The following is a 25458-nucleotide window of genomic DNA, read 5'->3' on the forward strand; positions in this document are numbered from 1 at the left end:
CCACCCAGGCGCCCAACAGTAGTGCTATTTTAATGGTCTCTTTATAGGTAGTTCCTATTTAGAAGAAACATGATAAAATAAAGATAATCCACTTTCTATATATGCACTAGAAATCAGTGTAAATAAGATGCTTTCATGCTGGACCAATTTCTAAGCTTATTCCCCTGATTTTAGCTATGCGTGTGTGTGTGTGTGTGTGTGTGTGTGTCTGCTCGCGCGCATGTGCGCATGCGCACACTAGGAGGTTTCAGGAAGGGGGGCAGTGCTGTGGCTGTATGATCAATCTATGACTTTTGAAAACAGATAACCATCTCCTGCTTTGAATCCCATTATGAAGTCCTAGTAAATCTAAGCTTTTGCATATATCCCAATCATGAAACTGATGATGTAGGATATTGAAGAGCAGATGGTATGGGTTTCCTATGTATGGTGAAGGGCAGTGGTAATAATATTCCTTAACAATATATTAAGTTGGGGGCGCCTGGGTGGCTCAGTTGGTTAAGCGACTGCCTTCGGCTCAGGTCATGATCCTGGAGTCCCTGGATCGAGTCCCGCATCGGGCTCCCTGCTCAGCAGGGAGTCTGCTTTGCCCTCTGACCCTCCCCCCTCTCATGTGCTCTCTCATTCTCTCTCTCTCAAATAAATAAAATCTTAAAAAAAAAAAAAAAGAATATATTAAGTTGGAAAAATAACTATCTTGCAATATGAACCTTATTTCAGTTTATATAAAACATGCAACTTTAAGTAGAGTGAAAAAGTATGTTTTCTTCCCTTTTGTCTTCTCCCAGGGGAGGCAAGTGAGTGCTTTCTAGTTCCCCTTTTCCTGAAATTAGAAAAAGGATATGACTGTTACTACCAAAGACTTAAAATAAAATATTTAGAAAAAATAAACCCTTAAAATGTAACATTTGGATTCTGTACCTGGATATTCGCACAATTTTTATAATGCCTTAAGTTAGGCACTTTATTAAAACTGCTTGGCTCCCCATGTGTAAGGCACTTTTCACACTGAATGAAAGTGGTACAATGTTTGATGTGGTAATTCCTGATTCAGTTGTGTGTTTATGTAGCATCATTTGCCAGATACTTATGACAGTAAAAAGAATGTGAATTATACCAAAAAAAAAAGTCCAAGAGAAAATTGATGAGCTCTTTGGATGTAAATATTGTATGATATATCCGTGGTATATCCAGGTTGGCACAAGGATGTTTCTCCCCCTAGAAAATAACATGGCAAAAACACTAATCTGTGGTTATTTCTACTTTTTTCTCCTATTTTGTTTTTATAAACATTTCCATTTTGACATCTAAAGACTTGCATTCTAAATGGTATAGTAGGAACATACACCGTCACAATACACGGTCCTGTAAAAAGCAATAATGTGCTCTCTCAGTGATAAGGCAATCCGCTAGAGAAAAAAAAATACAACAGAGATGACGGCAATTATCTAGCTAAACAGGAATGAAAAAAGAAGAGAAACTTTACCAGAAGATATGAAGATATACTGTTTGATAGACATGTTTTGAAATACCTGCAAACTTCCTCTTTCTCTGCAAGTTGCCATCACTCACAGGCTCGGCTTCAGGGGTGGGCTTTGAGGCCATATTTGCAGAATAACTCCATCCCATGGACATGGCTAAGAGAGCCAGTGGTAGACAACTGATTCCATAGAGAATTTTAACTGGAATATGATTTTGCAGTGAAAGGGAAACAGGTAGTTCTCTCAAATTAGGATAACTGGAAGCGGTTTATAAATGGGTTCACAACAAAAGTATGGGCAGGGTATAAAGAAATCATAAGGAAGAACTCAGGATCCTGAGGCTACCAGCAGCAGGAGGTCAAGCTGTCACTGTCTCTAAGCTCAAAGGCATGCGTGAAGGGAAAGGTTACCAAAACTTGAAAGACAAAAGTCGTGAAGAGAGGGCTTCCTGAGAGGAGCGGCCAACTTCTGTTGACAGAGACAAGCCTGAGGAAACCTCACAGGAAGGAACCAGACAAATAAATATCCCAAATTCATCTTCCTCCCTTCCTCCTGTCACCTGCCAGGGCTTCTCATTGACCAGATCCAACTGGAAGACAGAGAACATAGGATTCTTTTGATGTAATCAATTTGGATCATCTCTCGGGGCAATGACCAGGATGGAAAAGGGTGGAGAGAGTGTCTGGAGGAGCAAACAAAAGATATTTGGCACACGTAGTGGCAGAAAGGAGTTACTGGTGGGCACCAGGTTTGTGTCGTATTACACCGTGGCTGGGTAGCTTTATCAAAGTCAGTGAGTGCTGTGGGGGAGCAGGAAGCATGAATAACCAGAAGGAACTGGTCTACAGAGAGGACACAGAGAGAGAGACAGAGATACAGTACAAGGTTGGTCCTTGGGTCAGTTAAGGCAAATCTAGTTGCCGTAACAAATAACCTCTAATGTCAGTGTTTATCCCAAGAAAGTATGTGTGAGACAGGGATCTAGGCTCCTTCCGTCTTGTAGTTGTGTATCCACTAAAGCTTCGGTGTCCTCTGCTTCCTTCTTGCAGTTGAGACAGATTTGATGTCAGGTATAACTAGTGTTGATGTAAGATGTATCTTGCAAAGTACATTGGGTGAAACAGGAGAGAGAATGAAGAAGCCCCACTCATAAGAATCTCAATCTGAAAGTAACACATTACATCACTTCGATTCCATTCAAAAGAGCTAGTCACATGACCTACAGCTGGATGTACAGGGCCCTGGGGATGTACTTACTATCTGACTGTGTCGGTATCTCCCCAGATCAACTTCACACAATGAAAAAGGGAGCAGGAGGTGTGAGTGGACTGCTTATCGCTTCCGCCACTCCCTGATGGATTCCCCTGTTCCAGTGCCGGTTCCCAGGAGACCTCATTACACTATTTTGTCACACACAGTCTCTGTAATAACCACTTCCTCCCTGATGTGAGTTACTTTGAGATGCCTCAGTCCTAGCAACCAAAGCCCTTGGTGAAGCCATGTTCATTTAGGATTAGTATTGCAATATAATAAAAAAGTCATCTGTTTATGCCTTTAAATTTCTAAAATGTTTAAACTTGAGATTTTTAAGAAATTTATCTTATTTGTATCTAAGAGTGCAGTGTCTTCTACTGTGTATTTGTTTACCTGTGGTAAATTTTTGTCTTCAGTCCTACAAACTTTCAGTAATTGTACAGCTTTTTAATTCTCCTGATAGTTAGCTGAAACTGAATCTGACACAAGTAATATTACTAAAAATATATACACACTCAAACCAATCTTCACTGCAAAAAGTTCTCTTGGCATCACATTTAAAGTTGTGAATCTACTGACTTCACCATTGAAAATACTCATTTCTCCCCTTCCTTTATTCCAAAAGTTGTCTACATTCAAGGGAATGAGAAAAAACAGGGAATACCTGCCAACTATTCTATAAATTATATCAAGATTTTTTTTAATAGACATTTCAAAGTATGGAATTGCAGCTGTCTTGTGATTTCTGCCAGAATTTGACCTAATACACATGAGTAAGAGTGGGCTTAGCAGTTCCAAAAGTATTTGTACTGGGAAGTAGAATCCTTTGCAGTGGTTCTTTCTCTTTCTTTTGGTCTTCCTTTCTATTCTTTCTCTTTCTTTCCTTCTTTCTTTTCTCTTTCCTTTTCTTTTCTCTTCCACATTTCTTTCTCTTCTCTCTCCCAAAAGGGATAGTGCAATATCATCAGTGCCAACAGAAAACCACAGTGATTTGGTCAGAATTCTGAAAAATATAGGTTTTTCAAAAGAATATTTTCCTCAAATTTTCAAACTAAACATGCATTTATGAGAATCTAAATAACAGACACCACATAGCTCATAATGCAAAAGTGGAAAACATACCAAGAAAAAAAGAAGGGCATTTTATTTGAAGAAACAAACAGGACTAGAACTCACAAAACACATAAGGGAACAGAATGAAGGAATCATTATGGCTGGCATCAGCTGTGGCATGTGTCATCCTCCTCATCCTTATTGTAAGTTATAAATTAGTTCTTGTTCAGTTTCTAGGAGTGACGGGACTCTTTATTCAACCCGTGGAGCGGAAGGATCCCAAAGGGATAGGAATGCGTGGGCAGCAGGGCTGTCTTCCCACGAGCAGGAGAGACTGACCCTGCCTGAGGTACTCTACCTGAGCATGACCACAGAGCCTAGGAACAGGATACTTGAGGAAAATGGAGACTCTCTGCCCCTTCTCTGCTCTCAGAACAGCCCATTCTCAGGGAAAATTCAAACTCAGCCAGAGGCCCACTTATCTCAGAACCTCAACTCTGGCATAGAACTGAGAAACAAAACACATGCAGAAAATGGTCTCTGAACAGCCAAAATAGATGTTACAAGAGCCAGGCACTGATGCTCACGGACCTGACTCATAGTATGGCCCCTGCAGCCCTCACTAAGAGCCGTGACCCAGCTGAGTTATCTCGTCCTTCATTCACTGCTGGTTTTAAGTGGTGAGTGAAAGGTCACACGAGGAATGCAGGAGAGAAAAGGGGAGGAGGAGATGGAAGCAGGGAGAGTGGCTTAGGGGCAGACACGATGATGTTCAAGAAAAGATAGCTCATTGCTTAGCAATAACGGATAGAACAAAACCATACAGAGAAAACAAAGGACCAGAAAAGTGCTGTGAGGCCATTAATGTAGGGAGGCTTGAGCAGATCACAGTGTAAGAGCACAGAAGGGTAATTCCCATTCAGAAGGCCCTCACTGACCCCAGTCACTACGAACATGCTATGTTGGGTTTCCTGTGTACTATTCAAGGGGGCAAGCAAGAATATGACAAATCTAGGAAGACTTGCCTGTTATTCATGTTTTAATGCCACATGTTTGTCTCCTATTAGAACACAAACTTTTTTTTTTTTTTACTATTTATCTATTTGAGAGAGAGTGTGTGTGCAACAGAGGGTGGGGGGGTAGAGGGAGAGAGAATCCTACGCAGACTCCACACCTAGCGTGGAGCCTGACGCCAGGCTCAGTCTCACAACCCTGAGATCATGACCTGAGCTGAAATCAAGAGTCGGACGCTCAACTGACTGAGCCACCCAGGCGTCCCTAGAATGCAAACTTCCATAACAGGGTCAGTGTCGGAGTTAAACAGTCTTAACATCTGAGTGCCCTGTACAGAGTAGGCACTCAACAAATGTTAGTTGGCATGAATTCTTTGTAAATCTCGCTGTTCCAGAACACTTTTTTTGCTCTTCTATACTCAATGATAAGGTCTTACTTGTGGAGGGAGGAGCTAAAATTCCCAGTGTTTAAATCTAATCTTCAGCTATGTCTTCTCCCCCAAGTGAACTTCCACACCTCCTACCTTCCAAAAGGTGGTCACTTTACTACTTGTACCCTTGCAGTTTTGTTCTCTCAGACCTCTGATTGACTTCTTGGGCATTTAGAATAATTTGATAACTATCCAGCTCTGTTTGAGGGATGAGACAAGCTCGGGGTCCCCCAGTTTTCTGCACTAAATCCTTTTGCTCAATCACTTCCTCTTTTCCTGGCTCCCCTCTACCCCACCCCCTCCCCATCCCCCAAAACCCTTCCTTCAGCACTACCGTCTTCTTGAGCTAATCTTTCTGTCATGCTCCCAACTGAACTGGTTTTTTGGGGAACAGCTTGGTGAGATGGTGAAAGGGCTGTGAAGCATCCTTAAACAAGGATTTTTTTTTAATTGTGATAAAATATGCATAAAACTTACCCTTTTAACCATTAAAAAATCTAATTGTCATACTTGGAACTCATGATAATTAATTGACCGCAAATGAGCAGAGTTTCATTGGACACAACCAGAACTCACCCTCGCAGAAGTTTGAAGGAGGAGGTTCAACTCTTATGTGTTCACTGGAGGTTTCTCACTTGGGTCTCATTTTAAATGAATGTCTTATGTTTGGTCTTTAAAATTTTAAGGAACCTACATTAACCAAGATATCCAATTAATCTGGATCTTAATTTGTAGAAAGTTAGGTTTTTTTAGAGTAATTGTTTTATTCCAACTAGCAGCTTTTACATACATACATCTATGTGAAAGCTGCTAGTTGGAATAAGATCATCATTTTATGAAATTAAATGAGTGGAATGGTCTTGAAGTGCTTTGTTACACCAAACTACCCACCTGTAATTTGAACAAATATATTAGTTGTCTTTTATTAAATATTTGGTTAATTGGTAAAACAAAGTTTCCTGTACAAATTCTGTGGCCAAGTTAAGCCTGCTCCTGAGTGGGAATAATTCATGCATCTCTTCTGTTGCCAGTGTTCTAAGTGATTTTTAATTATTTTTAGCATGTTATTTGATGATAATAATGAAACCACACCCTTCCACTGGAGCTTTCTTGAGCATGGGTTCCTGTCATGATGGAATCTTCATTATTACAAGCACATCATTGAGAAAAAGAGAGAGAGTTAGAGAGAGGGAGGAGAAAGGGTGGGGGTTGGGGGGAGAGAGAGAGAGGAGAAGTTACAGAGTTAGTTGATATTGGTCTTGACAGTCAGTGTTCCCCAGGCAGACAGTAGGCTTGGAAATAAACTCCATAGAAAACATGCTAAATAAATATAGAACGGTGGTTTGGGGGTTTTGTTTTGTTTTGTTTGGGTCTACAATGTATCAATCCAGTTGTCTACAATGAGGAATCACATGATGTCTTAGGAGAAATCACATGATGTCTTGCACTTCAAATAGGACTGCATCCAAATTCTTCCACAAAGATGTCCATCCCACCTCCCCCATGAAGATCCCTCTCCACCCACAGTCTATACTCCAGACAATGAGGGATCAGATCAAATTAACACAATCAATTCATCTCTGAAACCTGGCTCTCCCCACAACAGTTAATTCAGGGCTGATTTTTTTTTGAGTTCCAGAGATAAACTTCAAAGTCAGTTGGGTGGCGTGCAAATAACATTATTCCCTCTTTAACAAATGAAAAAAGCTTGGTTTTAGAGAAGTAATTTTACTGACATTCTCTGACCTAGAGACAAAACCAAGGTGAGAGACTTCAGGGAAACCTATTCCCTCTACTCTGATGCTTTTCTAGCTCCAAGCTGATACCTTTTCTTTTTCCCTTTCTCAAGTGATTTTTACCCTACAAATACAAGGAACTGTGAAACTGAGGAATACCCTGAGATGAGATCACATATGTAAAAATGCTCTCCAAGTTGAAAGTGATTTACAAGTAAGCAGTATGATCACCACTTTTTTAGTCATTTTTGGGTCCTATCCACCTATAAAATGCTTTTGAAAACTCTGTCCTCATTTGGAATCAATAACAGATCCAAATCTTGGTAACATATGAGGTCAATCTTGGTATAAAAATAAAAACTTCCCTTGAAATTTTCCTCAACTCCAATAAGCATAAGCATGTTTTCTTCCTTACTAGCCAAGTTTCTTACCTCCATTCCCCAAATCTCTTTCTAGCATAAGCATTTATACTTATGAATGCAAAGAAACCACCCACTCTCCTAATCTTTCTCTCTTTGACATTGTTGAAAAACATCCTTCCTTATCAGTGCTAAGTAAACCATAAGATAGGCACATTTGATCAGTTAAAATAAAATGGATTGGTATATTAGGTCTCCAGAGACTCTATATTCTCTGACATTCTCCCTCACTGGGACCCTGGCTTATGGTCTCTAGTGCATAATTAGTTTATGTGAAGTGGCTCAGTTCCCAGGGCCAGTAAGAGGGTTCTGATAGATTCTGACTGCTTTCGATTTCCTTGTTCTGGAAATCTTTTATGGAGGCTGTAAACCAAGAACTTCAGTCTCGGGGCACCTGGGTGGCTCAGTTGGTTGAGCGACTGCCTTCGGCTCAGGTCATGATCCTGGAGTCCCGGGATCGAGTCCCGCATCGGGCTCCCTGCTTGGCGGGGAGTCTGCTTCTCCCTCTGACCCTCTTCCCTCTCATGCTCTCTGTCTCTCATTCTCTCTCTCAAATAAATAAATAAAATCTTTAAAAAAAAAGAACTTCAGTCTCATCCTGAGCAATGAGCTGAAGCTCAACAGGTGAGAATGGCATCCTGTGGTTCTCTGTCACCAGGCAGTAGGTGCTATTGATGAACATTAGAAAAACCTATAGACCCAAAGAGGTAGGTGGGGAGGATCGGAGAGAGAAAGAATATAGCTGACTTTTGGGGGGGGTATCAAATTTTTTTAAACTAATTATTTTGGGAATATGGGAAAACGATGATACTTGTCATGACTATAGTAATTTTAGTGTTTGATTGCTAAAGCTGAAGTCACCCTCTCTACTCTCATTACCTTGCTAATGAGTTATTTTCCAACCTGTGATCCATCCTTCCTGCCCTTCCCACGTGTAATTTGATTTCATGCTAATTAACCACTGTAATGGCCAGCCTACATCAGTGCACTTGGGAAAATGTAGGTAGGTGCATCTGGTCATTTGCTGACATTAAATATGAAGTTTATTTAAACATATGCGTACATACACACATACATATATTCAAAAAGTGGCAGCCCTATATTATTATATTACAAGCATAATTTTATATTGTGACATGTATTTTACAAAGCAAAATACTGAAAGTCATGCTAGTCAGGCTTTTGTTTAATTGAGACCAGTTTATGCTTGGAGCACTTTAGTTATACAGCTATGTCAATTAGCCTGTTTTATTGCTTGTGGTTTAACATTATTAGATTTAGGTTGTAATTTCTAATGATCATTTGTCTCTGACTTGTTAACTAGCATACTGTCATTAAAATAAATTCTGGAATTATATTGTCAGTGCTCTTAGTTATTATCCCATAAGTAACATAAACAACTAGAAGAACGTGTGCCAGATGGTAGAATCAACTGTCTTATCATGATTCATCTTACAATGTCAACTTTTGCACAGATTCTACATACTAGGAATACCGTATGTCTTATAATTGTGTAAGATGTACAAAACTAGATCTATTTCCTCACATTAATCAGGGACACATAGGCAAATGTTTATTGTAACAAAACTTGTGGTTGGCAAAACAATGAACCATTTATAGGATATTTAAGTGTATAGTTAAAGTGTGAATTGTAAAATGTACAGTCACAGAATATCAGACTTTAAATCTCCCTGGCTTGTGAAAGGAGACTGCAATTAGATGTGTCTAGGATCACAGGAAATTATTTAAAGTATAATCAGGTTATCTGGGTTGATCTGATATTTCAGAGAGATAATATTTTTGAGGCTCTGTTCAAAAGCGTGTTCAAAATTACATGGCACAGAAGATTTCCCTTGCTTTTGTGGCCTTGCCAAGATGTGTTACCTATCTGTAGTAATTATCTAGCTGACTGAGCACTCCAGGTTATTACATATTTCTTCAAATTATAAACTGTTTTAAAATAACATAGAAAAATTTATTGGTCTTCTTTACAATATCATAAACACTAAGCCAAATCATAGCCCGGCCCACCTACACCTAGTAAAGATATTCAGACTTTAAACAGGCAAAATCTTAATTTTTACCAGGCATAGGTCTTTATTTCTTTTATAAAGAGTGATGACTGAGTAACATTCAGGAAAGATCTTTCTTTTCCCTGAATTTTTAGAATAATTTGATAAGCAGCCAAATATGTAAGGGTACAGCTTTTGAACTTTGGTCAGTGGTCACTTCTCAGACAGAGCCAAACTCATGACCCTTGTGGATTTGTTAGCTTTAGTTTAGGGTGCTAATTGATGCCAGGCCTAAGTCATGAACCCAGCAAGCAAAAGCAATCCTTAAGTTGCAGACGAACCTAGTTCCCAGAATCTTTAACACTTGGATTCTGCGTTATTTTTTTTTTAAAGATTTTATTTATTTATTTGTTTGTTTGTTTGTTTGAGAAAGAGATAGCATGAGCAGGCGGTGGGGGCTAGGGAGGGAAGTAGGAGCAGAGGGAGAGAGACAAGCAGACTCCCCGCTGAGCAGGGAGCCTGACATGGGACTCGATCCCAGGACTCTGGGATCATGACCTCAGCCGAAGGCAGATGCTTAACCAACTGAGCCACCCAGGTGCCCCTGTATTCTGCCTTATTTTATAATGAACTACTAACATTTCCCTGCCCTCCTCCTGTTTGTTCTGTTCTAGAGGAAAAGATCTGTGGCTTATTCATCTCTGTGTCCCCAGAATTCTTAACTTTGCCTCTTGTACAGATGAGGGTCTCAGGAAATGTTGAGGCAGAAATCTGTGTCTAGAACGGCAAACCGCACCCTTCCAACGTGAATAAAGGACTCCTGTGCTCATCATTGCCAAGGCAGTGTTACATGGATGATTATTGTTATATTTAATCTAAAGTAAAACAGAATACCCATAGCCCACTTTTTTTTTTTTTTTTTTTTTGAGTAATGTTCAAAGAAAACCTTTCTCCCCGGCACATACTAAAGAAAACTGATAGAATTGTCTCTCAAGTCGTGGCCGTGTTCCCCCCACCCCCCATCAGATTTGCTCTTTCTGTAGGGATGGCAAATGCAGAGATCCCATCCCCCTTCAGTTCAGTGGTTAGCCTTTCATGGAAAGTGGGTATTTCTTCTATTGGGGCAGCCTTAGTGGAAGGCGATTTTTCAGAGTACAGGAAATAAATATACAAGGTGGGAATTTTTCTCAAGGTGGGCTTCCTAGGGCCTTTTCCCAAAGTCTGTAAGGTAGGTGTATACACCTAAATTTCAAAGCCTCAGACGTGTCTTTGCATGTTCAGTGTGACTTTGGCCATGCTCAACCAACCAGTAAGAAAGCAAACATACTCCACAGGAGAAACCTCTTATTTCAGTAAGATAGGCTAATTACGGCGAATTAAAATCTTTACTTAATCTTCCTACAGTTATCCTTTTAATGTGTTCTGTAATTGCAAACCTTTAGTCTGTTAATCTCTGATTCATTAGTGGGTTTCTGAAGTGTTTATTAAGGAGCATGTGTAACATTCTGGCAATTACTAATGATCTTGGTTCATAGCACATTTGCAAAGATCTTGGCAGGGAGTTTCATTAGATTCATCACCACTTATTGTCAGTGTACAATTTTTATTAGCTGTCTCCCACCTCTATAAAATATGGAATTTGGGGCTTTACAAAACAAAATGAAAGGCTTCCTCTTTCTTATGGCTAACAAACTCATAAAATATAAGTCTCTGTGTCCCTGTCCCTTCAAAATCAGAGTGTCCTCTGCTGTCTGCTCTCCCATTTTACTGCTGAGGAGAATGGCCAAGAAGGATTAAGCTACAAACCTCACTACTTTTCACTGCTTCTTCGTGGCCACACTTAAATTGTAACTGGTGGCTCCTGGCATGTGTCTCTTTTCCCCCAAGTTCCTCACCTCTGACAGAAAGGTGTAATTTTTATGTAGCCTACAGCATGATGGTAGCTTACAGTTCCACTCAGGAAAAACCGTACCACTCAGGACTATCTTTGGTGCCAGAGGTACCCTGCATCTCCACCCGAAACAAAACAAACCTTTCTCCCTCGCCTCTGGCAGCTGAAATCCCTTTAACAGGGGACAAGATCGAGCGACAGCATCTCAGTTGAAAAGCTACATTAAGGATAAATGGTGTGAATGCTTTTCTGAGAGTAGAGTTGAAGAGGGGAGAAGGTAGGAGAGAGCACAAGAACATTGTTGAACTGGAAGACGACCTGGAGATGATGCGAGAGCTAAACTTCACCTATCTCGCTGCTCTGCTCAGGATCAACAGCAGCACCACAGGGATTGTTTGGATGGCTGGCTTTCGGCCCCTCCGGAATCTCCATCGGTTCCCTACCCTAAAGCACCACAAACAATCGGATGATCAAACTAAAAAGCAGAGTGTGTGCTATGCGAACATAGCTTCAGGACAGATGTCCTCATCTACCCCAATCTGACTCTTTGCAACTCAACTGCCACCCTTCGTATAAATATACACTATAAATCACATATACACATACCTATATGCCTATACATGTACTGTACGTGTGTGTCCTGAATCCTCCCTTCCCCAGTATAGATGCCATTAGCCATCAGTATTTTTTTAAAAGATGATAGGTCCAAAATTACTTTGCAGATAAAGGCACTGCATAGATTTGAGGTTTTGACATTTTCAAACAAACTCGTCCTCCAGCTTTTAAGGCAAGCGAAGTCATTTTATTTCTTACAGATGGATCTTTTTTTATGGCTGTGTCTTAGAAGTGCTCAGACCAGCTGAATGCCTAACCTGGCATTTCTAACTGTGCTGAGAATCAACAACAGACTAGTCTGAAATTTGGTATCACCAGCTAAGGACACAACGAAGCCAGTGGGAAAGGCTGCAGTAATGGTTCTCGACCCGTTCAGAGAAAAATAGTTCAGTGAGTGAGAACATTCTTCAGCTTTTAAAAATATGCTTGTACATTTGTTTGTGAACATTGCGCCACCCTTCTTTGCCCTGGTGGTTACCACAGTAACTCCCTTGATGTTTATGGCATGGTGGATGACAGGGCTGTTCCCTCCACTCGAGGAGTGTGCAGGACTGTGCTCCCTGGCACCCCAGCGGACAGGGTTGCTGGCTCCCGGGCAATGAGGCGTACGTAGGGTTTGAGCCACACACCTTTCTTTGTGGTTCATCCTGACTGCACGTCAGGCACTGAAAGCTTCTCGAGTGTTACTCCACTGTCCCATTTGCCAGTTTGGCAGCAGGATTTCATTCTATTAAGAGAAGTTTCTCAGATGGAGATTCCAGATGTGTCTAAGCTGCTTTTATTAGGACAATGGAAAGGTCCAACCTTTTCTTCTAAATACAATCAAGAGTAGTATGGCTTTGCCTTTGTAATTTTACAAAGAGTTGTATTACGTAACTGGAAAATTATCTCCCCGGGCACAGAGAGAATTTGTTAGCCCAGAATGCAGCTTGGAATAATGCTGACGTAAAGCTTCAATTCAAGAAAGAAACCTTTTAAGTTGCTGAAATGTAGTAGAGAGGAAGAAGGAAATTGCTGTTTTACATGATTGACCAAAATGCACTGTAATTATATCAACTTGAAACAGATTCCTTAGAAGAACTGATAACTCTGTGATCCGAACAAGTCATGTGTAGTAGAACTAAATACTGCATGTACTTTCTCTGCAAAGTGTAGACACGCCGCATTTGAGATGGGCAGTAGAAAAGACAGCTGTACTTGCCTTAGCCTGCTTAATGGGACCTCCAGCTGGTTTAGCCTAGTGAAGAATGGCGGGTGGCTTTACTGAGGAATTAGTATTTACCCTGCCTGCCTATCCTTTTGCACTGCTTTACCACACAGCTTGCGGACTCTCCTCATATAATGTTATTTTGATGTCGCCACTCCTGTTTGTAATTAACACAGCGTCACTCATCAATCAGTTTCTAAGTGGAACACTCCTTTTGGATTCCACTCACTGTTCTTGTTGCCTGTTCTAAAGTGGGTGGGTAAAATTTAATCACAGATACTTAGCCCAAAGGTAGCCTTCCTGTTTTCCCTCTTTGCTCCAGTGTCTCGACGTAGTGCTATTTTCTGTCAGCTACAGTCCACCCATAGATAGGAGATCATCTCCAAGTAGAGTAGTAATGGTATTTACTCAGTGCCAGGAAAACTCCTTGGCTGACACTGGATACTCTGAAACACTATTATCACTTGCATATGGTAATCATCTATTTGCATAGCTCCTTCACCTAACTAGAAGCTTCTAAAGAGCAGGATTATGTCATTTCTTTGTAATGCCCCAAATAGTGGATACCTACTACATACTAAGTGTTCAAGAACTCTTATTACCTGAATGAATGGCAGATTAGAACTAGTATCTGTCAGATTCTACACAAAGAAAGAAATTGCAGCTAACAAGTAAAGTGCCTAGACTTCCAATAGCAAAGTTAGATGACTAGTTATGAAAGAACTGTAGTCTGTATTCATCTTGGTGTAAGCTGACGGAAGACCTTCCTCAGTGTTACCCAAGCACACAGACGTCATAGACAAAGCCGATGTCTCTAACCTCAGCAGTGAAAGCGGGGCTAAGGTCATTTTTCTAGGCATTGGGGTGCACTTGCTTTGGCCCCTCTGCTGACTCATCTATAGTCCTTCTAGGACCAGGGTCACATAACTGGGGGATGGCCTCACTGAAATACTCAGATGAGGAGCAGGAAGAGGTCAAATGGTCTCTACTGGGCTTTTTGACTTTATCTCATAAATTTCCTCCCCCAGTCCACTCAAGTCTCCACCTGAGCAACTGAATTCCACAGCAGAGTCCTATAACACCTGTCCTGAAGGAAACATGGGAGGTTGCCATGGTGGGGGATCTCTTTCTTCCCTTCTCTTGAAAGGACAACTTTTCCTCACTGGCCTTTGTTTCTCTCATTTCCCCACCCGGAATGCCTTTTCCTGCTTACTCTTTTTGCCTCTGAATCCTGTAAGACCAGCTCAAATCCCTTCTCCTTCCTGAAGTCCTTTCTGACCCTCTGCAGAAAGCAGTAATTGCTCCCTCTGATGAACACCTGGGCTATTTGGGGCTGGTGCTACTTGACATTGTGGATATTTTTCTTTATATTGTAAATTATTTTTCTCATTTATTTATTTATTTATTGTGACTCTTGACAGTGAAGATGATGCTCCGAGTTTTTTAAAACCTGTAGATCTTATTTCATATGATGGTTATTTTAAAAATACTTGGTAATTTGGGAAAAAAGCATCTAGAAAGGAATTTGATGGAGGTAAATGAACTTAATGAAAATTATTACAGATATTATGAGAAAAATCTACAAGCTATTATAGTTTTATAATATATAAAACTATTTTAAATTATTTTCCTAAAAGAACAGTTAGAGAATAATGTTAGACTTCCTGACTAAGACCTAAGAAAATGTTTCATACTTAGCAATGAATATAGGTTACAAATAGGCAATTGCAGAGATGGAGATTCTTTTTCACATGAGAATCAATGTCATATTTTGGAAATCACTCCCTATGTTATTTGTAGTATAAACAAATTTTATGCAAAGTTATTTGTTGTGTAGGTGTACATATAGTTTTCTCATTGTACAGTTTTGGGTTTAGTGTTAATTCATTTGTATCCAAAGTACCAAGTTATCTCATCTATATGCAGTAGTCCAGAAATACCAAACATGGTCCATCTACCTGACCATCAAATCATGTTCTTGGTTCTAGACAGAACTGCTTACTGAGCCTTCTGGGCCAGTGGTTATGCATACACCAAATGTACCTCTAGGTCCGGAACAGTTTAAATGAGTTAGCTGTATTGGTCCATGATCTTCTGATGAGTTCAATACAGTTCAAATCTTAGAGATATAATTCTTATCTAAAAACTAACCTTCTAAAAATGATCATGCTAATAGAGGTTTAAGTTTGACAAACAAAACCATTATGAAGATGAATATTTAGGACATTTTAAAATTTGGCAATAGTAGAATATTGCTTGCTGGGTTGAAGAGGATCAAGAGGGTGTTGTGTTGAATGTATCATAAAACATACACACAAACACATACATGCATTTATTTAAAGAGAAAAAGGATTACCCAAGCAGCTCACCCCTTTCTTTACATTCCTGTTGTCTCCATTGATATTTTGGCATTATCCTCACCAGGATTATTATATGGGCTTCGTGGTTGTTTCGCCCTCCATATTCCCATTCCAATCCACCCAGTCAGGCAGTAAATATTTTTGTAGGTATTTGTATGTGTTCTGCTGGAAGAACTGTGCTGGAATACTCAACTTCCTCATCTCAGAATGGCTGCCCTCCTGCACAATTATGTTCATCAACTCTCTACAAAATCAAATATAATCCAGCCTCACTTTCCAGTTTTATAATATACTCATTCCTTTCATATCCCCAACTGCTTCAATCAAAGCAAAATAGTCACCCTTTTCTGTGATGTGTCAGTTTTCAGTGTAATTCCCTGGGGCCTAGAACCATAAAATACATTGTTCTTAGAGGTAGAAGTGTTCATATTATAAATCCAAAATCTGAGAAAAGCGTCTTAAAGTAGATGATAGAAGAGGTGTTTTTGAAAAGTTCTTTTAAAAATTTTTGGTAAAATTGTGGAAGGAAGAACAGAAGGGCCTTCTTAACTCAGAACTGGGACAAGGAAGTTCAACACAAGTAGTGAGCAGACTAAAGAAACCCAAAAATGGAGAACTGGGGTGTAGGGAAATGAGAGTACTTGTCAGAAATCTCTTTAGAAACAAACTCCAAAGTAAAATACACAATGAGTAAGTTAAGACCCTCACATTGGGAAACTCCCAAATTTTGAAGGTTAGAGTCCCGAGATGCATGATCATAACCAAAAAGAAGAAGGAAAAAGAATTTCTCTTTCTAAAATGCAATACATTTTTACTGAGCACCAACCATACCGGACACAGTGCTTCTGTGAAAATTCAGGAAGCCTGAACATAATGACAAGCTCTGCTCCATCATGAAGTAGAAGTAGGGATTGTGAACTGTATCACAATACAACTGCAACTCTTCTTCTCAGCACAGGCTCCTGTCTACCAGAATGAATTCCAAATTCACAATCAGGATCAAAGTTAGGCCATATTAGCTGCTCTGTATTTTTAACCTTTGTATTAAATTACCATCAAGGGGGCACTAATTAAGATAAGAAATAGAGCTACTTATTTGTTTCATATGCACCTTCAGATTTCTGAATTATACATTAAAACAATCTATGACATCTGTGTATGCTTTTCATAAAAGAAAAAGGCATAAATGCCTCAGGGTGCATCTGCCTGGCTAAGAAACAGATGAAAAAAACTCTCTCTATAGTTTCTATTAAAGTACAGAGAAATATAATTTTAAAGGCTACAAAAATAAGGTAAAGATTATATAAGGCAAATATAGCAATAAAATCTATAGCAAAACCCAGAATATTTTAGATTAACCTGAAAGGGCTAAGTTTCCTAAGACTTTGAAAAATGAGGAAAGCCATTTGGCAAAATCCTTAACTTGGAATTTTTTTTTGTTTGATATTTTTTTCTCCTAGGTTCCAGATTCAGAGATGTGCAACTGATCCAAACAGTTACAAAAGCTTGGGAGACAGCTTTCGAACAATTTTCCAAATAGAAGGGTATGTATGGTTCTTTGTGTATGAACTTTATGTTGATATAAGCATTTGACATATTACTACATAACATGTTTTTCTCATTTTGAATGGCTCATTTTCCTAGTGTTATTAGAGGAAAATATTTAAAAGGGTGCCTTCCCACTTTTTTGTGTGTTTTTCTTGATAATACAATTGAAAACTAAATATGTATACATAAGAACTACCACAAAAATTATATTAATAATCAGTTTGCTGACTAGAAGACAATTTCTACTTTGTGCCATTGAGATTTTCTAAAGTTCTCATAACAGCAGCTATCTAAATATAATAGTTCTTTATTTTGATTCTTGAATATAGTGTCCAAATGTGTTCCTTATTTGCATTGTGGCTTATGAATATTCAAAGCAGAACTATGTCAAAAATTGATGTGTCAGATTTGTTATCCTATCTACTAGCTGATCAGATAAAAATATTTTTTTACATAAGCTAAAATGGTCTTTGATGTATAGACTCGGTTAAAGACTCCAGCATAATTTTCCAAAGGATATTAGATTTGCTTTTTGAAGTTGTTTTCATAAGAGAATTGGTTGAAAATAATAAGTATGCACAAAATGATAACAGTAATAGTAATAGCTGGTATATGCTTAGTCTCTACTATGTGCTAGAAATTCTCCTTATAACTCTGTGAGGTAGGTTCTATTAGAATCCACTTCAGCTGGACAAATGAAGAAATCAAGACTCAGAGGAATTAGTCATTTTCACGTATCTGATAAATAATGGAACTGGGATTCAAATCCAGGTCTGCTTGACCTCAAAGCCCATGCTCCTAACCTTTGTAGTTCACTACCTCTCTTGGCAGATTATACTATGGTCAGTTGTTTCTTTCAGTTAAACATATGTCATGGATGTCTTTCCATGGCAGTATATATATTTTTAACAATACCATAGTAATTTTTGTATCTACATGCTGCAATTTATTAAGTTAAACCCTTTGGCAGACCACTAGGTTGTTTGCAGATTTTCGCTAATCAAAACAATGGTGCAATAAATATCCTTATACTACTTTTTCACATTTGTGTGCACATAAATTTTTTTCTATAAAATAAGTTGCTAGCTATGGACATGCAGGATCAAATGATATGCACATTTTATAAATGTTACCCACTTATCTTCCAAAAAGTATCAGTCTTTGAGAATTCTCATTTCTCCACACCCTCTCAAGCACTGGACAATACCAATCATTATTTGGTATATCTGCCCCCCCCCACATGTATCTCCTGTTAATAATCCAACAGGTGAAAAATAAAATTGTCTACAAGCATTATTTTTATTGTAACTGGGATTGAACATACTTTTATAACCATTAGTTGTCATTTCTTTCAAGAATTTCTTGTGTTCTTTGCCCATTTTTCTTGGGTTAGACTTTTTATTGATTTGTAGGAGCTCAGTATATATTATAGGTACTAATTCTTTAACTATGACATAGATTACAGATCTTTTTCCCAGTTTGTCATTTTTCTTAGAGCTACAGTGCCTTACACCTTTCAGAACCTTGACATTTTTGAAGATTGTGGTTTTGTGATCATATCTATCTTTTCCTTTGTGATATCTGACCTTGTCACATTAGAAAGAAGGATGTCTTCTAACCCCAAGATTATAAACATTTTCTTCTGGTATGTTTCACATTTATATCATTAATCCATCTGAGGATTTTTTTTAATGCACTGTGTGGCATACAGGAACTAAATTTTATTTTCAAATGGTTAGTGAGTTGTCCAAACACCACTTGTTGAAAAATCTCGCTGTTACTCCCTTATTGGAAACGCCAGCTTTTTTGTATATTAAACTTCCACAGATACGTCATCTAAATTTTCTAGTCTGTTTCTCCATATCCTATTCTGTTTCATTAGTTTATCTATCTCTATGCCGGTATCATAGTGTTTTAATTCATTTACTTTTGGAGTATTTGGGTAACATATAAAAATATGCCCTGCAGTAGAAAGCCTAAACCTATTTTTTTTCTTTCTTTTTTTTTTTTTTAAAGACTTCATTTATTTGAGAGAGAGAGAGCACAAGCATGGGGAGGGGCAGAGGGAGAGGGAGAAGCAGGCTGCCCGCTGAGCAGGGAGCCCGATGCAGGGCTCGATCCCAGGACCCTGGGATCATGACCTGAGCCGAAGGCAGACGCTTAACAACTGAGCCACCCAGGCGCCCAGAAAGCCTCAACTTCTTACTGTGGTACAGTGCCTGTGTTACTGTGGCCCTCCCTCCTTCTCCTGGCTCATTCCCCATACAGAGATCTGCTCTAAGAATAGCAGATCTGCTCACAGTCTCATAGCTTTGCATGCTGGCCGTTATCTTCTTCCTGCAGGACCGACCCCCTCATCCACTCAGGAAACCATCCCTCTTCATTCAAGGATGCCCTCACATTTCTCTCTCTGACCATCTTTTCTCTACCACACGCTTTCTTTAGCAGTCATTCTTATGTGCTATGCAAAATATAGCATGAACCTCTCTAATTTACTGTGGCTATTTTCTGTCTCCTCTCTCCCACCCCAGGGATCTATTCCCCTAAGGGCCATTTTTCATTTAGCTCTGTATCTCCCATGACTGTGTTTAGCACTGAGTAGAGATAGTAAGTGCTCACTAACTGAATACAAGTCATCACATCAAAATCATAAGGATGCAAAACGAAACAGAGATAATAATTCTTGCTATTGAGCACCCCCCTCTGAAGTTATGATAGTAATCTTGATACCTGATTAAATATTTTTAGGTGACCTAGTGACATAGAATCAGCAAATTCTTGCTAGTACTCTGGTGATATGGTAACTAAATGCCATACATTAATGATACGCCTGCATCTATGACAACTGGGATCAAAGTCATGCTCATTTTACCCAGAATATATATATAAAGTTAAAGAAATCATAGTGCATTATGTAGTCAATAGCAGTGTCCCTTTCCAGTAAAACAGTAGTAGCAGCATTTCCAAGCTCTATAAGCTGCAACAGGTATCTCTGAATTGGATGTGGGAGTTCCTTAGCCAGGCTCTTTATTTCATGTGTGTTAGGAAGAAGTTGATGTTTCTGCTTTGATATCAAGTAATACAACAAACATACAGCATGTGTGGTCCTTGCATAGTAAAACTGGCCTTTTCCTAGACTGTATGTATAATTGCTTCTAGAGCAAATTGACATTCTGTCCGTAATGCCTTTAGATCTGGACATGTTATTAGCCCAAAGCCGGAGAGCTCTAGTCTCAGAGATGGAAATATTTGTAAAAATACAAAAGAAAAAGCTTCCTGTTATCTTTGATACAGAGCAAAAACATTTCATAGTGTTAAGTTAAAAAAACAAAGAAAGAAAAAAGAAAAGAAACCCTTTTAGCACATGTTCGGTTGAATCTTTTTCCTAGTGAAAGCAGTTCCTTTTCATTTTCTTATTTAGCTTTTAGAGTACACTCTGCTTTCAAAGATATTTTTCTCACTCAGGTGCATCCAGGCCAGTCTGGTCTGTGGCTACAGGAACATAGTGCAAGTCAGTGTGACCATTAGCATAGTTAAGACAATTCGTCTCTCCTGGTTTTTCCTACATCCCCCAAGTTAAAGGTTTTGAAAGCTATTTCCTTTCTCTTGTTTAAGAACATTAAAGTCTGATCATACTCTTTTTTTTTTTTAAGATTTTATTTATTTGCGAGAGAGAGAATGAGAGACAGAGAGCATGAGAGGGAGGAGGGTCAGAGGGAGAAGCAGACTCCCTGCCGAGCAGGGAGCCCGATGCGGGACTCGATCCCGGGACTCCAGGATCATGACCTGAGCCGAAGGCAGTCGCTTAACCAACTGAGCCACCCAGGTGCCCAAGTCTGATCATACTCTTAATGTCTGCACAGATCTCCCATTTTCCTCCCCGCTGTAAGACAGGGAAGGGTACTCGTCGCCATCCTGAGAAATGCAATTCCCCACTTCTCTGCCCAGAATTCATGTTTACAAGGGACTGTGGCTCAAATACATGGGTCCAAGTCCCTTAACCACTTCTAAGGTTCTTTTAAGAAGCAAAAGCATCAATATTATGTACTTAATGAAAGACAGGGTTTTTCAACCCAGCTTTACCCCCGCCCCCCCAAAAAAAGTCCTTCCAAATGCTCTGCAAGGATTTCTATTATATGCAATTCTCATACCATATATATTTACCAAAGAGGCCATCGTTGTTTTGTCTAATGGAGAAGAGAGAACTCACAGGCAAGGAATTTGTCACTGTTGAGAGTCCTCCATTATCACCATGATTTTTTCATCTTATTTCAGTTTGGTAAAAATAAACCCATAGGTCCATCTACTGAAATAGTGAGCCCAGAACAAATTTAGCCTAGCTGATTAGGTGCCTTTAAAACCAATTAGTTTCATTTTGTAAATTCTCCCGGCAAGTAGCAGCTGGTGTCCCCATTTACCATGTGTTCCTGCATCGCTTCTTCCTTCCTTCTGCTTCAGAGTATCTCCTGAAAGTTTTTCTAGTCTCTTTTGTACCTGTTGCTCTAAAAAGAGTGCTGGAGATGCTCACAGATGGGGTTGTAAATTATGCTAATGTAAAACCAGGACTGCCTGTCCCCTTACTCTCCCTCTTCTGAAAGCACCTAGTGACCATTCTTGCTGAAACAAAGAGGAAAAAGAATAAAACAGAACTTAAGATATTCTCGTGACATAGGTAAGGACAGATGTGACACTAATACTTATTTTTTTTTCAGTGTAACAGGCACGATGCTGGGAACTTTTTCATATATTATTTCATATATTATTTCCAATGCAACACTATTCTGAACACAACATAGCATTATGTCTGTATTTTGTATGAGGAAACAGAAGATCAGAGAAGTTAAATAACTTGCCCAAAGTCACACAAGTATTAGTGACATGTCATGGTTTTCCCATTATATTATATCACCTTTTACTAAACACCAAATTTTGTTATATACTAAATGGAAAGAAGACAATGTGAATATAGTGGCTATAAACCCCTAAGTTTTAAATAGCTGTTCTAAAACTTGCAGTATTCCTACCCTCAAATCACATAGCAATTTAAAGCAGCTTTTATCTCTTCCTTTAAGTAAAATATGAAAGCCCTGAGAGACCATATATGTTCAGTTAATCAAATCTTGTCAATTCTAAGCACCACAAACCTCTGATGACTCAAGACTCTTAATCCGGTTATTGTCCCATCCCTTACAGATGGCTCCGTATCTCTGATAAGTTCATGGTTTTCCATCAGGCTGCTCCCATCCTGTATGTTCCTCAGTTTTCTTATGAGAAAAACTCATGGGCATTGATTTGCCCAAGGCAAATAACTCGGAAACAACTAGGTCGGATTAGACTTAGTCTCAAATGAGAAACATGTTGATTGCTGGTGCCTTCAGAAATATGGTATTCTTCAGAAAGTATTACTGTAGAAAATATGTGGTTGCATTTGGGGGGCATTTGAACTGTGTTTTGTTTCACGATTTGTTTTCTGTAACCACTGATGCTGCCCCAAGTATCATCTTACAATCAGACCACTTGGTGATTATAATATTTTCTAGTTAAATGACATTTAAGGCCTCATTTTATGAGCTCCAGCATAATTGGCTAATTTGGTGAACTCCAGATGTGTGAGATAATGTGCCACTCGTTTAAGTGCCTTTCAGACAGCATAAATGGCACAGCCCAGGAGGTATAATCACTCCCTCTTGTTTTCATTAAGAAGGGGAAAGAGTGGCTTGTGACACAAACAAAGGAAGCGGGACGTCGACAACTCAAAATCAACAACAACCTGGTAGGATTTGGACATTTTCTTTTTACAGGTGGGCCAACTCCAAGATCTTCGGCTTATTTGGTGTCTTAGTGGGTCCACTTTTTAAAACCTGGTTTACCTAATGTAACAGGACCAGGTGATTTGAAAGCACCCTTGAAAATAGAAAGACCTGCCCCGAGAGAAAACCCCCTGGGCAGCGTCTGGAAACCCCCTCACTTTCACGTGGGAGGGAGGGGAAGTACTGGACTTGAAGACACAGTGGAGGCACCTACTCGTCCCAGGGATCAGCCTCCTCCCCACCTAAGCCAGGTGCAACTTCACAAAGCCCCATAGTTGCTGCTGCTTTTCTCTCTCTCTCTTGTCTCTACCCAACTTCTCATCCAACAGAAACCCACTCATCTACCAAGTATTGCCAAGCTGGAGTAGAACGGGTGGTTCTTAGTGTCACTGTTCCTGGATCCTGAGGCTGGTCCCTCTCATCTGATAGATAGACCCAGTGGAGTTCACATACAACTGAGTGGTGGGTCCCTGTGTACTCATAAGAGTTTTCGCTCAGATGGGTAATTACAGACTGGATCTCAGACCCCTAAGCAGATAATTTGCAGTGCAAATCCACTGTGTGTAGATCACTGGGTATTGATTGGGTTTGCAAGCCTGGCAGACCCAAGTGAATTCATTTTTGGCGGGTGCCAGATGTCCACGGTGCCTTCTGTGTGAGGGTCCTGGTGCCTTGGGTGTCTTCTCTCTCCTCCTTTTTATTTTACCAAAGAGGCCCTTCCTGGTACCCTCTGGACCTCCCTTGAATGCTCCCTTGTTTTGGATTGTTTTCAGCTTTATTGAGATATAATCAAGATAGAACATTGTGAAGGTTAAGATGTACTGTGTGATGATTTGATACACGTGTACATTGCAAAATGATTGCCACAGTAGGGTTAGTTAACATATCCATCACCTCACAGAATTACCATTTGTGTGTGCGTGGTGAGCACACTCACCTACTCTCTTAGCAGCTTTCAAGTATCCAGTGCTGTATGAGTAACTAGAGTCACCATGCTCTGCATTAGACCCCTGCTCCCTTGTTTTCCTGCGGTGATAAGGAGGAAAGTAGACCATCCCAGCTGCTCTTGCTCCCACACTACAGAGCTCCGCCCTGGCCTGCCAGGGCTTCTGAATGATGGCACAACAAATGTCTTCCATTCAAGTCGGGGAGAAAAAAAAAGAATAAGAAAACACGAGAGGTGAGAGTTCGGAGAATAAACTCTAGCAAATCTGCCCGGCAGGTCTTACACGTGGTAGGTCCAGGTCCAGATTATGGCATCAGTAAACTGAACCATTTTCTTCTTCCAAATCTTCTCCCGTTTTGCAAAGAGAAAAAAAGAGATGATCTCAATTCAGGCATGGGCCTACTCTTATTATTCCTGAATGATCTGTGCTCCTTTTAAAAATGGCTTATCAATGCCTTAGTATATTATACTCATAAAATTTTAGATATGAAATGTATGTAATAGCTTTTCACAGAAGGTATGTGGCTAAGCTCTTTAAACTCTGATTATTTAGCAATTCAAGGTTGAAAATGAAAGAATGTAGAGTAAGGAGAAAATACTAAAGGAGAATATTAAAAAAAAAAAAGCAGAAAGTTAAACCATGGGTACATTATTTGGCATTTCTGTTTTACCAGATTCTTTTATACCACTGCGAAAGCAAATAGCTGCTGGTTTAAGCTGTATTGGGTTGTAAAGTGGTCTTTACAATCAGGGAGAGGATAATGAATTTCCAGAGTGCTCAGATAGCAGCATCCTTATGCTTCCAGTGTCCCAGAGCTCTGTCAGAGGTCTTTTGTTCTGCCCAAGGAGTGACCTTTAAAATGGTTTCAGCTCCTAGATTTCCCTCCTGTCATCACCATAGATTGCTAGCTGACAGTCACACATCGACTCCCCCAGCCTCTCACTAACAATACTTTCGGACTTGCTGACTGGCCTTTGGCAAGGATTTAAGTGTTGCCAAAGAATAAGTGAAAACTTTTGCAGTGATGTCAGCTCGTCAGCAAGGCCTGATTAAGAGACCAAACACAGCCTCTCCCAGCACACAGCGCTGACAAGAGGGAAAGGAGGACCAGTTGTTTGGGTGAAGTAGTTGTCTTTCGGGAACATGAGTGTCTCAATCCAGAGCCTGAGCAGATATTCTCCATGTTTTATAGAGTGTTAATGGGAGGTGAGGGGATTCTATGGTCAATGGGAGATGTCCAGTTAGAAATAGTTTCAAGCCTTTCTTTTGACTTACTCTGGATTTCTGATGAGCTAAATGCAGTCACCTTGGGGGAGGAGGGGAATGTCTTTACCAAAACCCTAATCCTTTTTCTAGTGGTTGTTAAACTGAACATTTTCAGATGAAAATGAGAAAGAAAAGAAAATCTCCTAAAAACTCTTCTACCTTTGTCTGATTCTCTTATTGTAGAAAATAAGTTAAGGGTGCCTGGGTGGCTCAGTAGGTTAAGCGTCCCACTCGATTTCAGCTCAGGTCATGATCTCAGGTTGTGAGATCAAACCCCATGTGGGGCTCCATGCTGGGTGTGGAGCCTGCTTAAAATTCTCTCTCTGCCCTTTCCCCCACCACTGCTTACGCACACACTCTCTCTGTCTGAAAGAAAGAAAGAAAGAAAGAAAGAAAGAAAGAAAGAAAGAAAGAA

General features: G+C 39.7%; 1 protein-coding gene across 3 annotated transcripts in view; it reads left to right on the plus strand.

The window, feature by feature from the left end:
* SLC25A21 (solute carrier family 25 member 21) overlaps positions 1-25458 on the plus strand; it is a 483415-nt gene that overhangs the window by 340076 nt on the left and 117881 nt on the right. For all 3 annotated transcript variants that reach the window (XM_034992345.1, XM_034992344.1, XM_034992346.1), the window contains exon 3: positions 16933-17016. In XM_034992345.1, coding sequence (XP_034848236.1) covers positions 16933-17016 — 84 coding nt within the window. The remainder of the gene's footprint in view (positions 1-16932; positions 17017-25458) is intronic.

Source organism: Mirounga leonina, unplaced genomic scaffold (assembly GCF_011800145.1).
Source record: "Mirounga leonina isolate KUSES-001 unplaced genomic scaffold, KU_Mleo_1.0 Mir_82, whole genome shotgun sequence".
Taxonomy (NCBI): domain Eukaryota; kingdom Metazoa; phylum Chordata; class Mammalia; order Carnivora; family Phocidae; genus Mirounga; species Mirounga leonina.